The sequence below is a fragment of the Leguminivora glycinivorella genome, chromosome 27 (assembly GCF_023078275.1).
Source record: "Leguminivora glycinivorella isolate SPB_JAAS2020 chromosome 27, LegGlyc_1.1, whole genome shotgun sequence".
Classification (NCBI taxonomy): Eukaryota; Metazoa; Arthropoda; class Insecta; order Lepidoptera; family Tortricidae; genus Leguminivora; species Leguminivora glycinivorella.
Genome location: NC_062997.1, coordinates 5,611,573 through 5,631,701, shown reverse-complemented (window position 1 = coordinate 5,631,701; position 20,129 = coordinate 5,611,573). Strand labels below are relative to the sequence as shown.

The 20,129-nt window shown below is 38.2% G+C and overlaps 1 protein-coding gene across 4 annotated transcripts in view; it reads right to left on the bottom strand.

Moving 5' to 3' along the window:
- Positions 1–5,910: 5,910 nt before the first annotated feature.
- LOC125240263 (multidrug resistance protein homolog 49-like) overlaps positions 5,911–20,129 on the bottom strand; it is an 86,697-nt gene continuing 72,478 nt past the window's right edge. For all 4 annotated transcript variants that reach the window (XM_048148112.1, XM_048148114.1, XM_048148115.1 and 1 more), the window contains 8 exons: positions 18,800–18,929; positions 18,287–18,482; positions 17,160–17,322; positions 14,833–15,027; positions 9,229–9,438; positions 8,301–8,447; positions 7,263–7,371; positions 5,911–6,228 (listed from right to left, as the gene is read on the bottom strand). In XM_048148112.1, the coding sequence (XP_048004069.1) occupies positions 6,140–6,228; positions 7,263–7,371; positions 8,301–8,447; positions 9,229–9,438; positions 14,833–15,027; positions 17,160–17,322; positions 18,287–18,482; positions 18,800–18,929 (1,239 nt within the window). In that variant the 3' untranslated portion in view covers positions 5,911–6,139. The remainder of the gene's footprint in view (positions 6,229–7,262; positions 7,372–8,300; positions 8,448–9,228; positions 9,439–14,832; positions 15,028–17,159; positions 17,323–18,286; positions 18,483–18,799; positions 18,930–20,129) is intronic.

Sequence of the window (20,129 nt, the reverse complement as noted above, 5' to 3'; positions counted from 1 at the left end):
GTATATTAATCGTCACTGTAATATTTACCAAAAAAAAGTTTATAAGTAGGTAAGCATTATATTAGTATGCCAAAAATGTGTAACAATAGAATCCTGACTAATTGACTATACTTCGTTTTTTTTAGCATTAGAGTTAATAGTTATTTGTCATACAAGGGGCAAAGTTGAATTTTAACGCCGAGTGTGGAATTGAAAAACGAGCAAGTGAAAGGATTCTATAGTTAAACCACGAGCGAAGCGAGTGGTTCGAGAATAGAATCCTGAACTTGCGAGTTTTTTAACACACGAGAAGTAAAATACATTTGCACCCGAGTGTAACACAAAACTTTTCCCCTCACTATAGCGAGGAAACTACTATTCAAGGTCAAATTACTTTACCCACTAGTGGATAAAATGCGTTTTTACCAGCTGGTATTAAAGGATAAAACACGTGTTTTCGAGCTAGTGAGGGGGAAAAGGGTTTTTATCGAGCACATTCTGCGGATCGAACAGTGAATACGAGTTATAATAATATATCTCGTATTTATTTATCATGTTTTATTAATACATACATTTACTCAGTGTTGTGAACAGATAAGAAACATAACTTTGGTTAATTTATATTCTAAGATGAAAATAAGAATTTTAATAAATTGTGTTTGCAATTTTTCATGGAAAGGTTGTACATTAAAAAACCTAAAGAGGACGAGGAGTTCTCACACTATCAGTGATCGGTTTTTTGGATTCACCCTCGCGGGATATCAAGTAGAAAAGTTAATATTGATACGACGAAATTATCTCTAAGGAACTTTTTACTCTTACATGGCAACCAGTTGAGACAAAAAGACATTTTTAAATTGTTGGAGAGATTTATAGTGGTTATGAAATCGCATGTTAGTAAGGCCTATTACGTTATGTACTATTTTTAGTTTAAGTTTATAATGTTAATGTTGTTGCTTTATATTTTTGGTTGAGCAATAAAACCATTTGGCATTGTGGACATTGTACATATTTTTTTGCCTTTTCTAACAACATTAAGCCCGGATTCCCGGGGCATATCCATACTAATATTATGATTGAGGTCGTTCACCCCATGTCGAATCCAAAAAACCGATCACTGCACACTGTGCTTTATTTTTAAACGTCACTGTCACTATTACATACACTATAGAATCTACACTATGTTACCGCTACCCAAAGGTTGTCTGGTAGAGATCGCTCTTTAGCGATAAGACCGCCTGTTGTCTGCCTCTATTTATAATCATTTTTTTTGTCTCCACTGTATTTTTTGCTGAGGTGTGCCAATAAAGAGCATTCTATCTATCTATCTATCTATGTACTAAGTTCCGAGAAATACTTTAAAAAAGTTATTGTCACTGTTGGGCCACTGTTTTAATGATTGACTTTGTATTTATATTTAGATGAAGTCCACGGTATTTGGTGCGTAATAAAATAAAACAGGTTATTATCGAAAGTGTAGTTTTATTATAATATTGATCACAATTCCTTGTAGGCAACCTACCAGCCTCACTCTTATTTTTAAATTAACAAATCTTTGAAATACGCTACCGATTTAAGTATCATGTTTCACTTGCCTGTAAAGGGTCGGTCAAAAAGCTTTTGGAATTTTCTTATTGCCACTATATCATAAATTATTCATATGCATATTCAAATTCATTGTTATCATGTTCATCAGTACAAAGGTCTTACATAGGTCTTAGTAGGTACATGATACCCTGCTAGGGCATACAATATAGGAATTACATATTAGCATTATTGCAATTAAATTAGACAAAACTAATTCAAGGTATTATTGTATTGATTACGTATTTGATTTCAATTATTACCTATTTATAAAATGCTCATTGTACAGCACACTTTAACATGCATTAAACATTGCTTATGATTCGTGCAAAAATTTACGATGCAAATAATTTAGGGTTATACATTGATTCCAAAAACTTATTGAACGACCCCCGTATTTTTTTATAGGTATTTCTTTTTTATTCCAAAATATGTTTATTACTTATTAAAAAAAATATTTATGGTGATATACGTATATATAGTTATAAATCGGTCATGTACTTATGTATATCGTCACTACTTTTAAAAAAACTTGTATCTTCGTCTGTCAATGAAAAGAAAATTGTAGTAAGTATGTATGGAATGCATATAGACTTACTGCGTTTTAACTTTGAGGAGCAGCGTGAGATACGAGATTTTTTAAAAGTAGTGACGATATGTTTACTGAATTAGTAAGTAAAAATATGTCATATAAATATAAGCAGTGGTTGAGATTCGGCAGTAACATTTATCTAATTTAATTATTGTATAACTTATAGTTATTCTTAATCACAGTCATAATTTACTAACACTAAGTATTTTAGACTAAACTATTAAGTCCTATATTAGGACCGTTCTAGGAAAATACATTTTCCACATCACCTATTCGGAAAGGGAACTTTTCTTTTCCGCAAGGAGTGATTAAAGTGGCGCTTTATTCCCTGCTAAGAGGGAAGAAAAGTGTAAACCTAGTGCCTACGCCAAATCTTGGGATTAGTTGTCAAAGCGGACACCAGGCTCCCATGAGCCGTGGCAAATGCCGGGATAACGCAAGGAGGACGATGAATCATTTCCTTATAGGTGATCTAGGTGTCATATCGTAGCAAAATCATTCTATTTTAGAATCCCTCGTTACGCTCAGGATTCCATTGCATAGATTAGGATTCACCGCAAATATGTAGGTAATTTTGCTGCCTTGTGACACTTCTTAACATTTAAAAAAAAAAGACTGTTATTGTCTTCTAAATAAAGGCACAAAAATCACGAAAAACAATAAAATAATAAATTAATTCTTATATATCTAAGATACATTCAACTCGTACAAAAATACATAACTAACATTCACTGAAATCGTAAAAAAATGATTTTCTGACAAATCCTTGAAACCAATCATATAATTCGCTCACAAACATTATTTTTTCAGAAATTCAGAGTCTGAAGTTCTTTGGACCCATATTTTTTATGTCCCATGAACATTATGGACAGTATTTAAAATTAATTTGTTATTATTGATATTCAGGCTCCATTTTTGCTATTATAAATTATAGTTAAGTATAGCCATAGATTAAATATAAACAGATCATACTATCCCATGCATTAAAATGCGACCGCCTAAGAACGCGCATACACTACACCACACATAGATGGCGCCACAAAAAAAAATGTTCTGTAGCATGTCTTGTCTTGTCACTTTTGACATAGATTCATGGTTCGAAAGTGACACTTAACGCCAATGTACAAGTAATCGATGGCAACAAGGCATTTTTGTGGCGCCATCTATGTGTGGTGTAGTGTATGCGCGTTCTTAGGCGGTCGTATTATAATGTATGGCCGGCAACAGACAGTCTTAATTTTCATAATCTTAAAAAATCATAATCTTATAAAATAAGATTGACTGCCTTGCCACACACATTCTTAAAATTCAAATTACCTATTCGCAATCTGTCAGATCAATCTGAAAAAAATCATAATCTTAAAAAATAAGACTGTGTGTGGACAGTTGCGAAATTGTATGGGAATCCGTGCACTCGATCTGATTTCATAAGATTATGATTTTTTAAGATTATGAAATTTAAGATTGTCTGTTGCCGGCCTATGGGATGGTATGATCTTATATTTTATGGTGCAGTATATCTTTAGGGAATTTTAATTACTAACACAATCAAAATATTTAATATGAAGCACATTTGAACTATAGTCATTTAATAATTAAATAATCGATGCCTAAACTATCTTTAAGTTTCTACTTACATCTAAAGGAAAGTAGGTAAATAATTAAAGTACAAAACGTATCTATGAATGTGACGTTCTTTAGTAAAAGGTATCTACCACCAGGATTTACGATAAAGACGCCATTTGCTTGCATCTTTATACGAATAACCGTTGAGAGCGTCCTTATACTCAAGCACATGCCTTTACTTTGAACCTTTTGCTTGAGAATGCCAAAAACAATCCTATTTTTGATATCTTTCCAGGCAGGATGTTTCCTTTAGGCACTGGTTTTTTTTTTTAATACCACGTCGGTAGCAAACAGGTATACGGCCCGCCTGATGGAAAGCGGTCACCGCAACCTATGGACGCCCGCAACTCAAGGGGTGTCACGTGCGCGTTGCCGACCCATTAGAAACTTGTACACTCCTTTTTTGAGGTCCGACCAAAAGCAAGTAAACTATGAGCTATAAAAATGAACAAAAGATAGTGCTCCTAGTGATGTGCAAGTTGCGGAAACTTTCCAAAAAAATCTTAAGTTTCATGAAAATTACACGAAACTTTCATGAAAAATAAAGGGAATTTAAATTTATGAAATGGAAAGTTTCCATCCATACAAAGTATGGAAAGTTTTTGAAGCTTTCCTATGTAAAAATTTCAGAATTTTGGAAACTTTCCATCGGCACATCAGTAGTCGCTCCAGTGTAAATAAGAGAGACACGGCTATATCGATAGCTCACCGCTGGGCGAGTAACTATAAACATCGCCGTGTCTCTTTTATTTACGCGGGAGTGATTATCTTTTGTTCGTTTTTATAGCCGATAGCTCATAGCTTACTAGCTCGCGGTGGGACCAGTGTCTAACGCTGCCTTATAAATGAAATTAACCAATAACAAAGACATATATAACTTCATCTAGACAGATAAAGTCTATGAAAAAAACGTACCTCAGTACCATACAGAAAAAGGTACGGTGACCTAGATGGCGTTACACCTTTGGGGGACGCTCGGCTAGATGGCACTAATATTAATATTTGACATTTTAACACATATCAAGCTAAGAATATGGGCCAAATTGTCAAAACTACGGTTCAAAAGCCTGTGTCGAGAGATGGCAGTCTATGCACTGTGATTACACATTTTACCGACAGTAACTCTCTATAATACTCGATTCTCTGCTAATAATCAATCACTAAGGATAGGTACTTCGTTTTTTTTTTTCATTAGAAAAAAGTACATACCAAGGTAGTTTACATTATAAATGTATCATTAAAAAAAAATTCACAACGTTACCGACAATTTGTAACGATTATTAATCACGCATATTCATAGGTAATAATTACCTACTAATTAATAAAGCGTTTTTCAATAATACTATTCAAAATCATACCTTCTAATACTAAAAAACCGGCCAAGTGCGAGTCGGGCTCGCGCACAAAGGGTTCCGTAGCAGCAAATATAATAAACTTATTATGTCAATTTATACACCTGCCAAAATTACAGTTAAATCAACCTATCTCAAAAACTATAAGAGATACTTTGATCAAACCAAAAATCGTTGAAAGAGTTAATTAGCATGCATCACCTCTATTTTTTTTAGAATTTTATACCCCGTAGTTATAAAAATAGAGGGGGGGGACATACTTTTTACGACTTTGAGAGCTGATATCTCAAAAACCGTTCACTTTAAGAAAAATGTTTTTTAGAAAACTTTATATCATTTTAAAAGACCTTTCCATTGATACCCCACACGGGTATGTACATCGAAAAAAAAATTTTCATCCCTCAGTTACATGTATGGGGGGCCCCACCCCCAATTCTTTTTTTTACTATTTAGTGTCATAATTTTGTAGCGGTTCATACAACACATATTCCCATCAAATTTCATCACTGTAGTACTTATAGTTTCCGAGTAAATCGGCTGTGACAGACGGACAGACGGACAGACGGACAGACGGACAGACGGACATGACGAAACTATAAGGGTTCCGTTTTTGCCATTTTGGCTACGGAACCCTAAAAACGAAGTAAAGCCTGCGGGCCGATTTTTGAGTCTCACGCGTTCGAATTCAGAAAATTGTCACTGAAAATAATAGGCAATTCACCGTTTTCAACCGGTATTTTAGTGACAGTGAGATTCAAAAATCGCCCCCCTGATCACAAACATATGACTATTGTCAAGAGGGCGCTGTTAGTCTGATGTATGCGGTGACAGTTCAATATAGTATGAAGAAAATAGTTCTAAAGAAATGCCGCAAGATGGCGCGTAGTACTATACTTCTGATCAGGCTTTACATAATTACGTTGAACACAATCACAAGATGGTGGCTACACAAGATGGCGTCACAAAATGGCCGCTCGACAAGATGGCGGGTTAATAAAATGGCGTCTCAGCAGGGCCCCTGCTGTTGTAACAGCTCCCAGTAGAGACCGCGGCGGCGCGCTAGCTCCTCGTGGCTGCCGATCTCAGCTACAACGCCTGTTGGTGAATAAAATAAACGTTTACTAAGGTTAATAATCGTTTGTCCCTTTCCGATGTATTGGTATGATGGAAAGGGACACGTTCATAAATAGACAATGCTATAAGAACTCTCGGGGTTTTAAAATAGACAATGCTATAAGAACTCTGAACAAGTGAACACAATCACAAGATGGTGGCTACACAAGATGGCGTCTTTCAGACAAGATGGCCGCTCGATTAAGCGAGCCGGAATCGCTTGATCGTGTCCAACCCCTTGTGAGAGATGGGCCTAGTAAAAATACATCGATCTAAGGGAATTTTCAGAATTTGGGACCCCCAATTAGCTTAAGTAGTTAATAAAACATACTCACTGTCAGTTTTGTGACGATAATAAAATTAAGCATGAAATTTCAATAAAAATATTGTTTTTGTGTTAATTACATAAACTTTAAGCGATAATCTACATTCAGAATGTGAAAAAAGTAAATTTTCGTACAGTACAGATTTTATGCTTAATTGTCGTGACAAAACTGACAGCGAGGGGGGGGGGGGGGATTGAAAATTTCGACCCTTGCTTTCGGGATCCGATGGCCGAGTGGTTTTAAAGGCATCCGTCCGGTTAAGGGAGTACACTGGTTCGATTCCAGCTCAGAACACTTGGAGGCCTTGGTCACTTTTTCTTTGTATATTTTTTTTTATACTACGTCGGTGGCAAACAAGCATACGGCCCGCCTGATGTAAAGCGGTCATCATACCTATGGACGCCTGCAACTCAAACAGTGTCACATGCGTGTTGCCACCCCATTAGAAACTTGTACATTCCCTTTTGCTGTGTTAAGTATACACAGCTAAAAGGAGTGTACAAGTTCTAAGGAGGGTTCGGGTTGCCGACGACTCAAAGGACAATAGACGGAACAAGTTAGTTCCGTAAGTCCTCCCGTCATCAGCACACCGCACCCTCGTTGAGCTCTGGCAACCTTACTCACCGGCAGGAACACAACACTATGAGTAGGGTCAACACATATGACATTTATTTAATGTTTAAAGTGTACCTTTGTCAACAACAGCGATGAGGTCGTGGTTCCGGACTGTGGCGAGCCTGTGTGCGATAGTGATGGTAGTCCGGCCTTCCGACGCCGCCTCCAGCGCTGCTTGGACCGTCTGTGGAAAATATTGAATTCAGTAAGGGCACAGTATAATAAAGAGTACTATCGTACAGTATGGCCACTCCCGCTCCCCTCTGAAAGTGCCACCCACCCCCTCTCGGTTACTTCACAGTTACCGCCTGTCAAAAACGCGAACCGTCGACCTGTCATATCTCACTCATACAAGCATAGTACGCGTTCACCTACACGAGCTTAGACTGTGTGCTAGGAACGCGCCTCTTTCATATATTGGATCGCCAGTGTCCGAGGTCTGGTAAGGGTAAGTGGGACACAACCGCTGGAAGCGCTGGTAGCCTAGCGGTAAGTACGTGTGACTTTCGTTCCGGAGGTCGCGGGTTCGAACCCCGGCTCGCACCAATGACTTATTCGGAATATAAGTGCGAAATGTCATATTTATATTTGCCACTATCATTTGATATTTGCCAGTCGCTTTTCGGTGAAGGAAAATATCGTGAGGAAACCGAACTAATTCCAATAAGGTCTAGTTTACCCTACGGGTTGGAAGGTCAGATGGCAGTCGCTTACGTAAAACTGGTGCCTACAATAAAATCTTGGGATTAGTTGAAAAGCGGACCACAGGCTCCCATGAGCCGTGGCAAAATTCCGGGATAACGCAAGGAGAATGATGATAGAATGATCTCTCTGAGACTGTGCTGCGCCTGAAATTCCCCCCTGTGATGTGGAAAAAGTTGACTTCCCTTTGTATATTGAATTTTTACGCCTTATTTTACTAGCAATGATCTTTCGCTCTATGTATGTGCCTACATATATATCTACTTACCGCCAGAGACGCCGGAGTCGGAGGATCTAGAAGGATCTCCCTGAGACTTGTGCTGCGCCTGAAATTTTACCTGCCCCCCCCTAAATACAAAGCTGGATCCTTTGAGATGCTTAAATATAGGAACATAATGTCGGCATCCTCACCTTTTCGCTATTAGTATCCAGTGCAGATGTAGCCTCGTCTAGTAACAAAACCCTGGGCCGCCGCACGAGCGCACGCGCGATCGCTATACGTTGCTTCTGTCCGCCAGATAGAGACGCCCCGCCCTGGCCCAGTCGCGTCTCGTAACCCTGAGGAGTAAGACATTACATCAGCTTTGCAGTGCCATCATCGATATTTTACCGACATAGTAATTAAGACTCCACCGCGGGTTCTTCGTGCGATTTATTATTCCATCACACCCGCACTTTAAATGTGCTATTGCACGCAGGCGGAGCGTGAGTTACAGAAAAATCGTTTTCCCAAAGGAACAATGAAATTTCTTGTACCGTACTTAACTTTTTTTACATCTATTTACATATTTTTTACATTGCGAGTGTGATAAAAAACATTGTGTGCAACTCGGGGAGTATGAATATTACTAACTCGAGTCTTTAAATCGCTCCGGCAAGCCGTCGCGACTTAACTTACTCTCGTCAGTAATATTCAACTTCCGCCCCTTGTTGCACAATGTACTATTATTGTACAAAGCGTCACAGACACAAAATTCACTTCTTCACGTGAAAAAACTGACAGCCCGCAGTTCGGGTTGCCAACTTACAAAAATATTATTATATCATCTTTGGGTAAAATTATGACTCTTGTGTTATACTCTGTCAACCAAGTCTGTCAGTAAATAAGAACAAAGAAAACTATATGCATCCTTTTCTTTAGGGTGCTAGACAAAAGGTTACCTATAGTTTTCTTAGTTCTTATTTACTGACTTGTTTGACAGAATATAATTAGAATAGGATCAAACGAATGTTTCTATTTAACCCAAATTTGCTGGTAGAGAATGCCTCAAGGCGTTAAGCCCGCCATCAAACTCTTTTTTTGTAATTTGTGCAATAAAGTTAAATTAATAAATAATACCTGCGGCAGACTGGCGATGAAGCTATGCACATTGGCCTGTTCAGCGGCGTGTATGATCTCATCCATAGACACCTTCCTGCTAACGTCTCCATAAGCGATATTCTCCCGGATGCTCCTCTCAAAGAGTGATGGTTCTTGCTGGACCAGACCGAGCTGCGAGCGGAGCTGACGAAGGGTCAGTGTTCGACGGATGTCAGCTGAGTCCAACAGCTGTGGATAAAGAAAGACTGGTATAAGTAAATGGATGAAAAAAATAGCAGTAGAAACAAATGACAAACAAGACAAGACTTTATTAATGAAGGATGTGACTGTAAGACGTGATAAATGTGATAATTACAATGAAAATTAATTTAAGTACCTTCCCAGCTGGTAGCTATAGTGATAGATCACAGAGCAAAGGGCACACTGGACCGTTCATTACTGTATCCAAAAGAAAGTACTTCAAAAGCATCTCTTTCCAGCTTGTGAATCAAAAAGCTTTGGGTAGATACAAATCTGACAGATGCTGCCTTTAAAGCGAGCCGCTGATCAGATGACAGCTTCAAAGACACATCACCTGTTTCTTTCCAATAAATTCTAACAGTAAAGAATAAAGAAGACAGACATGTAAGAGGGATATCATAGATAGAACATGGCAACACCAGATCTGAAGATGGCGACTTGTGTGTTAACTTGTTACTGTGAAATAAGTCTATAAAATAAACAATAATTCAACATAAAACATCTTCTTATTTACATGGCGCAGTCGGTATCAGTATTTGAAGATTGAATTAGAAGACGTACACATGGGCGCACTGTTTGGTGAGGTGCAAAAATGGAAACTCTAAAACAACCGCCGCCATTGTCCTTACAAGGTGATGCATCAGAAAATTATAAAAAATGGCTACAAAGATTTAAATTATATTATACCGCCACTGGAGCAAAACAGCGCTTAGATGAAGAGGCCAAAATCGCTTTATTTCTACACTGTATCGGCGAGGAGTGTATAGAAATTTACAACAACTTTGATCAAGAAAAAATCAAAACATATGACGCGCTTGTGGAGCAGTTTTCAAAATATTTCTTGCCTCTAAGCAACGAAAGCATTAACAGAAATATATTTTTTCGTAGAAAAATACAAGAAGGAGAGACGTTGGACGAGTATGTGAATACATTAAGAACCCTAAGTGCCGATTGTAACTTTGGGTCATTGAGAGACAGTCTAATAAAAGACCAAATAATTAGAGGAATCAAGAAGAAAAATGTAGTAGAACGTCTACTCAAAGAATCTGATCTAGATTTACCAAAATGCATAAAAATTTGCAAAACTTATGATTACACAGAAAAACAAATTAAAGAATTTGACATTGAAGAACAAGCAGTAAGTGTAGTAAAGAAGGAAAATTATAGTTATAGATCTAAAGAAAAGAAATATACATCAAGAAATGACAAGGATCAATCCGAGGAGGCAGGTCCAAGCGGATATCAGCGGGCACAACCTAGTACTACTCGACCTCCATGCCACAGATGCGGCTATAAGCATGGTTTTAAGTGTCCGGCATTCAATCAAGTGTGTAAAAAGTGCAACAAATTTGGACATTATGGAAAAATGTGTAGGAATGTAAAAAATGTGAATGTAGTGGATCTGTCATCAGACGATAGTGACATTGTGTTAGGCATGGTGCAAAAAAATACAGTACAAAAGAAGGAAGATTATGAGGCTATTCAAATACATGGTCATATTATCGACTTTAAGTTGGACACTGGTGCGGACTGCAATGTACTTCCATTGAGACATGTTATAAAACTTGGACTAGAAAAGGATATTGAAAAAATTGATAATAACTTGTACAATTATGAAGGAAGTCCACTGAACTGTGTTGGTAAAATTAAATTAAAGGGGCAATTTGTGAATAATAAACAGGTACAGTTGAAGTTCCATGTTATCGAATCTAATCGCCCAATTTTGCCTGTACTAGGTCGTAATTTCATATTTAAAGAAGGACTAATGGAAAGAAAATATCTAAATTGTATAAAAGACTGTAGTAATGTGACAGAAAAATATAAAGAACTATTTGATGACCGAATTGTGGGCACTTTAAGTGGTCCAGATTATAAAATAAAATTAAAAGAAAATACTCAAGGGAAAGTCGAAGCCTGTAGGAAGGTACCTATATCATTGCATCAAAGCTTAAAAAGGGAATTAGACAAAATGGAAAAACTTCAGGTTATTTCTAAAATAACGGACCCAACTGAATTTGTCATAGTCAAAAAACCAAACGGTAAAATTAGAATTTGCTTAGATCCGGCTAATTTAAATAGCAGAATAATGCGGGAACATTTTAAATTGCCCACATTTGAGGAAGTCTCCAGCAGAATGGCAGGCGCGAAAATATTTAGTAAGCTTGATGCTTCCACAGCATTTTTTCAAATTAAACTGGATCAAGACAGTGCCAAGCTATGTACATTCTCCACACCATTTGGTAGATATTATTTTAAACGCCTGCCGTATGGTCTTTGCTCAGCGCCTGAAGTTTTTCACCGTAGATATAAAGAAATTTTTCATGATATAGATGGCTGTGAAGTCTTTGTTGATGACCTTGTAGTATATGGTAAAAATCAAGTAGAACATGATGAACGCCTGTTAAAGGTGTTACAAATGGCAAAAGAAAATGGGGTAAAGTTTAATTTAAGCAAATGTGTATTTGGAAAGTCAGAAGTAGAGTACTTAGGACACCTATTGACCAAAGATGGTATTAAACCTGATCCGACGAAAATAGAGTCTATAATTAAAATGGAAAAACCACAGAATGTAAAAGAATTGCAGCGCTTGTTGGGCATGATCACATATGTGGCCAAGTTTATACCATCTTTGTCACAAGTTTGTAGTCCTCTAAGAAATTTAATTAAAAAAGATGTTGAATGGGTGTGGTCAAAACAACATGATGATTCATTTGGTGAACTTAAAAAAATATTAGTCTCTGATCCAGTTCTCCAATATTATGATGTAAGTAAACCAGTAAAATTGTCAGTAGACGCCTCAAAAGATGCCCTTGGAGCAGTATTATTACAAAATGACTTGCCTGTGGCTTATGCCTCTAAATCCATGACCAGTACACAAAAATTATATGCTCAAATTGAAAAAGAGCTCTTAGCTATTTTATTTGGGTGTTCTCGCTATCATCAATACATTTATGGTAAACAAATTGAAGTAGAGACTGATCATAAACCACTAGAGTCCATTTTCAAGAAACCGATTTGTGATATACCATTAAGATTACAACGGATGCGTTTACACTTGCAGAAATATGATATAATAGTAAAATACAAACCTGGAAAAGACCTCTTGATAGCTGATGCATTATCTAGACATAATCTCAAAACAAATGATAATCTTCTAGAACAGGAAATTGAGGCTCAAGTTAGTATGGTTGTTAGTATGTTACCAGTAACAGATAGGAAATTGCAAATTTTTAAGGATGAGACAAATAAAGACAGAGATTTACAACAAATAAAATATTATATTTTGAATGGATGGCCAAATATTAAAGATATTCCTAATAATTTGAGACCGTATTTTACATTTAGTGAAGAACTTTATGTGTGTGATGAGCTTATTTTCAAAAATAAATGTATTGTTGTTCCACAGTCCTTGAGATCAGATATGTTAGAACGTATTCATTACAACCACATGGGATTAGAGAAGTGTAAGTCTAGGGCAAGGTCATGCATGTTTTGGCCATTCATGTCAAGAGATATTGAAAACAAAGTCTTGAATTGTGATACATGTGATAGATTTAAAAAAAATAACACAAAAGAACCTATGCAAATTAGGGAAATGCCAGATAAACCATGGTGGCATTTGGGTACAGATGTATTTCACTATAAAGGCAAAAACTTTATAATTGTTGTAGATTATTATAGTAAATACTTTGAGGTATCAGAATTGAATGATTTAAGACCAGAAACTACAATAGACGCATTAAAAGCTATTTTTAGTAGATTTGGGATCCCTGAATATTTGTATAGTGATGGGGCTACTAACTATACTAGTATTAAATTTAAAGAATTTGCTAAAAGTTGGGGATTTGTACATAAAACAAGTAGTCCTACCTATGCCCAGTCTAATGGATTAGCTGAGAGATATATACAAATAACGAAGAATCTTTTTAAAAAAGCTGACTATGAAGGCAAAGATAAATACTTAAGTTTGTTAGAATATAGGAACACCCCAATATCAAAGGAATTTAATTATAATACACCTTCAGAATTGTTAATGGGTAGAAACATTAAAGGTTTGTTACCTAGTATTGAGAAACCTAGTAAAGAAAACTCTGATGTGCAAAAAATATTGTATGATAATGCGTGGAAACAAAAACAGTATTTTGATAAAGGAGCAAAAAACTTGTCAAAACTAAAGGCTGGTCAAAAGGTAGTACTAATTAATAATAATAAACCTAACAGCTATGCTGAGGTAGTAAGAAATGATTGTAGGCCCAACTCTTTTCAAATTAAAACAGAAACTGGACAAAACTTGTGTAGAAACAGAAGGTACTTAATAAATTGTAAAAATCAGAAGGATATGAAAACTCTAACAGATAACTCAATAGAGTATAGTAATGATGAGGAAACTATGTCAATATTAGAAGGGAATAGAAGTAATATTGTTGATATCACAGATGATAGCCATGTTTCACAACAGTGTAAAGACATTGTTGATGTACAAAACAACACAGAAGAAAAAGACAATGATCAAAGCATTATTAATGAAAACAACAACTATGTTACACGAACTAGAACGGGTAGACTTGTCAAGAAGCCTGGCTATCTCTCTGATTATCATACTGAAGCAATTTAAATTTTTGTTTTATTTTATGTATGTGTTATAGTTAGCTATGTTGATTGTAATACAAATCTATGCTGCCTAATGGGCATAACTTTATTGTTTGAAAAGAAAGGGGATGTAAGAGGGATATCATAGATAGAACATGGCAACACCAGATCTGAAGATGGCGACTTGTGTGTTAACTTGTTACTGTGAAATAAGTCTATAAAATAAACAATAATTCAACATAAAACATCTTCTTATTTACAAGACATACCACACTCCCGCTGTTAGCATCGTAACTCCTCAGCAGTAAAGACACGATGGTACTCTTCCCAGATCCTGAGACTCCTACTAAAGCCAGTCGTTTACCAACGCAGCGACAAGGATAGAGCCTGTCTCTTTTCAACTCATCATCGTAACACTAAGGTCTGAAGAAGATAGACGTACCACACTCCCGCTGTTAGCATCGTAACTCCTCAACAGCAAAGACACGATGGTACTCTTCCCAGATCCTGAGGCTCCTACTAAAGCCAGTCTCTTGCCAGCTGGCAGCGTCAAGGATAGAGCCTGTCTCTTTTCAACTCATTATCGTAACACTAAGGTCTGAAGAAGATAGACGTACCACACTCCCGCTGTTAGCATCGTAACTCCTCAACAGCAAAGACACGATGGTACTCTTCCCGGATCCCGATGCACCGACTAACGCCAATCGTTTGCCACCTGGCAGCGTCAAGGATAGAGCCTGTCTCTTTTCAACTCATCATCGTAACACTAAGGTCTGAAGAAGATAGACGTACCACACTCCCGCTGTTAGCATCGTAACTCCTCATCAGCAAAGACACGATAGTACTCTTCCCGGATCCCGATGTTCCGACTAACGCCAATCGTTTGCCAGCGGGCAGCGTCAAGGATAGTCCGCGGAGAACTGGCACGCCAGGCCGGGTGGGATACGTGAAGTGCACGTCGTTGAACGTGATGTCGCCATTCGCCGTCTGAAAACAATTGGGAATTTCTTTATTTATAAATTCCTTAAAATTAACACTAACGGACAGGATATAAATGTTAATAGGAGGGTAGTTTTAGAGACTCATACAATAGGGTACAAACTTATGATTGATTAATAATCAGTAGCTAATGGAACTTGGAGTCGTATTAGCTTCAATGTATCGGCTGCTAATCGAAAGGGATTGCGATTCCGTGCTGTAAAACATGTCCAGATTGCTGTCACTGGCCAGTATTTTTTTTATATTATAAACTGGCCAGTGATTGACCTTAGTTGCACCTGATGGAAAGTGACGACAAGGCCGAGGTTGTACCTCACTGGTTCAGCAACAGCCTATTCACTCTTGACTTGAATACACCCAGATTGTATTCACCCGGGAATACAGATGAGGAGAGCATGTTCCATTCCTTAGCAGTTCGCATCAGGAAAGAAGAGGCAGACCTCTTCGTGCGAATGAAAGGCAGGTCGACAACGTAAGGGTGAAACCGCTCCCCACGCCTGGTTGTCTGGTGATGGAACGGGGATGGAGGAACCAGGTCATGCAGTTCCTGTGCACACTCTCCAGAATGTATCCGGTAGAAGACGGACAAGGACGCAACTCGACGGCGATGCTCGAGGCTATGTAATAGAAGAGTTACCTACTTAAAATGCGTGGTGTAGCGGAGAGTGTGATAGAGCATGAGTTAATGCTGTCGGGATAGCGAATAGAGTTTGTCGACGGGGGCGTAGTTCTATGCCAGTAATAGGGCGAACTTTTAATGAAATCAATGGAATTGATGATGGTGGCAATGCACGGAAAATAAATTTCCGAAATTGGAAATGTTCTCATGGAAAGTTTTCGGTATTGTTCTTGGCAAATTTATTGCCGTCAATTATAATATAGTACTAGCTTTTCCTCGCGGCTTCGCCCGCGTAGGTACTAATCTAATCTTATTTTTCCATACAAACTTTGGACCCCCATTTCACCCCCTTAAGAAGTGAGTTTTGAAAAATCCTTTCTTAGTGCTCCTCTACACTTTATAAGGAACCTACGTGCCGAATTTTAAATCTCTAGGACCAGCGGTTTCGGCTGTGCGTTGATATGTCAGTCAATCAGTCAGTTTCTTCTTTTATATATTTAGATTTGTTGATAATAGATTCAAGGAAAATTTGAGAATCTTGCGCAACTTGTATAACTTCTGACCTCAGAAAGGAAGCATCCTCTGATTTATGTTATTTATTGTTACCTAGTCCGGTATATCAGCGTCACTTTCCTCAGTAATGCGCCCTCCAAACAGTAGCTAAAGAATCTATATGGCTTATCCAGAGATTCCCATGAAGCAGGCGACTCTTACTTACTACTTTGTTGCCGCGACGACCCAAAGTGAGTCTTGGCCTCCAACACAAGAGCACGCCACTTTACGCGGTCCAGAGCGACCTCTCGCCAGCCCTCGTTAACGCCGAGTTCACGGAGATCTGCCACTCTATCTGCCCAACGATATTTAGGATGGACAGCGGGACGGCGTCCAGTTGGACAACCCAGATAGGCCCTTGACTGCCCGATCCTCACCCATCCTTGATGACCAAGCCAACGGAGACTATGTGCCATGCGAAACAGTAGAAATAAAAATCTCCTGACAATCTTATGTTACGTCTTACCCAGTCCGGAGTTTCAGCGGCTGTTCCCTCAGTAGAGCATTTCTTTTTTTTTTGCCAATATTTTTTTTTTAATTGTTTTAGGGAATTTTAGGTCAGTTGTACTCAGAATCACGAGTACTTTCAATCTCACTGGGAGACAAAAAGTGTCCCAGAATATACATACATTTTTGTTACTTCCCTCTTTTGTTACCAAATACAACATGTACGGAAAATGGTAACAAAATAAGAAAAAATCGTATGGGACCATTTTTTTAACTACGAGGATTAAAAAGGCTAGTAATTCTGAGTAGAAATAGCATTTTTTTTTTCAAAAATATCACACTTCATAAAAGTGGCAAAAAAAAGAAATGCTCAGTAATGACTTTCGGCATGCGTTGCAGCGGGCTCAGTATTAAGCGTGTCTGTTACCCTGATCGTATAGCTTCTTATAACTTCTGACCCTCCCTGAACGGAAGCATCGTCTGATTTATACATATGTCTTACCCAGTCTGGAATTTCAGCGGCTGTTCCCTCAGTAATGACTTTCGGCGTGCGTTGCAGAGCCCGTAATATTCTAGCGCCGGAACGCCGAGCCGCCGCGAAGTTGGGCGCGAAAGACAGGGCTTCGGCCAACATCCAAGCGCCGTAGATTAGTGCTTCTGATACCCTGGGAGTTAGAGATTAGTCATCAGTGTTTGTTTTTAACCCCCGACGCAAAAACGACGGAGTGTTATATGATTGACGTGTCTGTCTACCTGTGTGTCTGTCTGTGGCATCATAACTCCCGAACGGAAGAACCGATTTAGATTTAGTTTTTTTGTTTGAAAGCTTAATTAGTCGGGAGTGTTCTTAGCCATGTTTCATGAAAATCTGTCTACTACTTATGTCGTGGTCGATGGTTTTATTTTTCAAAATTTTAATTTTGTGGTTAAGTTACGTTTTAAACTACACATACCTACACACACGTGAAATCTTAGGTATCTTGTGATGTCACATAAACATGTGGTTATCGTCTTAGTTAACCAAGTAGCTAAACATTTTGCGCCAGAATGCAATGAGAAATCTTTACAAACAGATACACACTCCTTGTGCCTTTTGAACAGTCTGAGGATGAAGTCACCATTATTTATTTATTTATTTATTTATTTATTAGTAAAAACATGTTTACATGACATTACAGTAAAACCAATGCGTTACGAAACTTAGATAACAAAGAGAGAAAATAAAGAGAACAATAATAAAAATAATATTAAACAATGGATTTGGGCGATGACGTCACAGCGTGGCTCCGTTGCGTCGTTTGCCCCGGTGTGGGATTTGGCAGGTTGCCCCGGAACCGCCGAAAAACCACACCTTTCGGCTAGAAGTCTGCACTCGCGATGGTGTCCTGCAGCGGCCGCGGCACGCGCACAACGAACGAGCTGAAGTGCACGTAGTGACGCGACTGCAGCTGTTGCACCCTCAGCGTGTAGCCAGTCTTCCGGCGAACGTACTCCACCACCTCGTCGGAAACGGCGGAGTAATGCAGGCGAGACATTATCAGTGGAGATTTAAGCGTTGCTGATCCTCAAGAATTCGAACTACGTCCTTTGACACCTGTGTAGCAGTTAATGAATTATTTTCGGACTCACAATATAGCGTAAGCGTAGGGCAAATCCTCTCTCGCAATCAGATATCCCCCATAAGACAGGGACACAGCATATCCGAGCGTAGGTGCGCAAAGACATAGTCCATAGACAGGACCACGTAGAAGAGAGGCCGGGCCGGCGCGAGCGCTCGCTTCTTGCAAGTTCGATAGGTACTTCTCCAGGATTGTTGATTCTACGCCTGTGGAAATATGAAGCAATATAGAAATGATTATCGTGTTAGTCCACACTTGTGTCGCTTAACTTCAAAACTGGGTAAATCCATTCTGCTATAAGGTTGATTATCTTTCAAATCGTATATATTAAACTGCCCGACGGGCCGAACTAGGTAATATGCACACATTAAACGTCGATACGAATTTTACATTATCCCAAAGTTTAATCCTTGAGAAAATGAGCTCTTAGCCCAGAGCCGCTTCTTTCCTTCCTCATTTATATTATAAATTTGGGGTCCAGGGAAGAAGGATAAAAAGTGGATTTAATATACTTAAATCTTACCCAGACTCTGTACTGTGCGGACGTTAGACACAGCCTCAGTAGCGACCCTCGACGCTTGTTCTAGAGCCTTCTTCTCCTTAACCTCGGCTTTCTTCATCACGTAACCTTCCAAGTAGATACCACCGATCACCTGTAAACAAAACAAATAGATTGGTGGCAGAATAACAGCGATGTGGCTTGCCACATCACAACCCTGAGCCAGCGCCTTTTGTACCACGACACGTTTCTTCATAATTTTGTTTCTTTTTTTCTTTGGTTGGTTATGTTAAGCGGTGTACTCACATTTCTTTTTTCCTGTTTATTGTACTTAAGCCTTTATATGTTGTGCTGTGGATACAAATCAAATTATGTATCTATCTTATCTATCTATCTAGATTCACACTCACTTGTAAAATTTTGTACAACTTCCCTTATCTAGATAGAAGAAGGTTTTATTATATTTCAAAATAGAGGTATTTTAATCGGGTTACTCACGTATTAATTCGATGTAACGCTCGACATGTTTCGCTCCATTTCCGAGGAGCTTTTTCAAGAGTAACGACACCGTCTCTACACGTTGAGAGCGCGGCGCATACTGCGTTGATAAATGGGTGAATCAACTTTTTCTTGCCTGTTATTGCCATGGTTACGGTTCCCTGAGTCACTGTGTTTTTTTTTTTGCAAAATTATGCTACTGGAATTATGCAAGAATGCATGTAGTCCATGCTTGTAGGTGGCAAATTAAGGAAAGGGCTTGTTAACACCAGAAAAATGCATGATTGCATAGTTTAAGTAGCATAATTTTGCATAAAACCAGCGTGACCCAGGGGACCGTAACCATGGCAACAACAGGCAAGAAAAAGTTGATTCACCCAAATATCAGTGTTGATAAATATCAGGTGTTTCAATCTCTATTCAAAATGAGGAAAGTTTCCGCACATCAGTAGCCTTGAGGAATGCTATAGAACAGTGGTTTTCAAACTTAATGGTCTCACGGCCCTTTATGACACCTTAATTTTTTCGCGACCCCCATAGCTCTTTCTTTGCTAAATATTATCTATATCAAGTATAACAAAACTGGATTTGCAGATTTATTTTCTGATTATGTTTGGCTATTGGAAGTAGCAAACGAGTATCTTGCCGCGATATCTTTGACGAAAACATAATTACAGCAGATAAAGTTAACGGATTTCTAGCAAAAAAAGAGTTGTGGACAACATCTTTACACAATATGAACGTGAACGTAGAAATCCATATTTCTGTGATGGTGGAGAGCTTGCAAAGTTAAAAATAACAATTCTCAAGATATTTCTCAAAAAGTTGGATTTTGAATCCTTTTTTGAATAAGTCG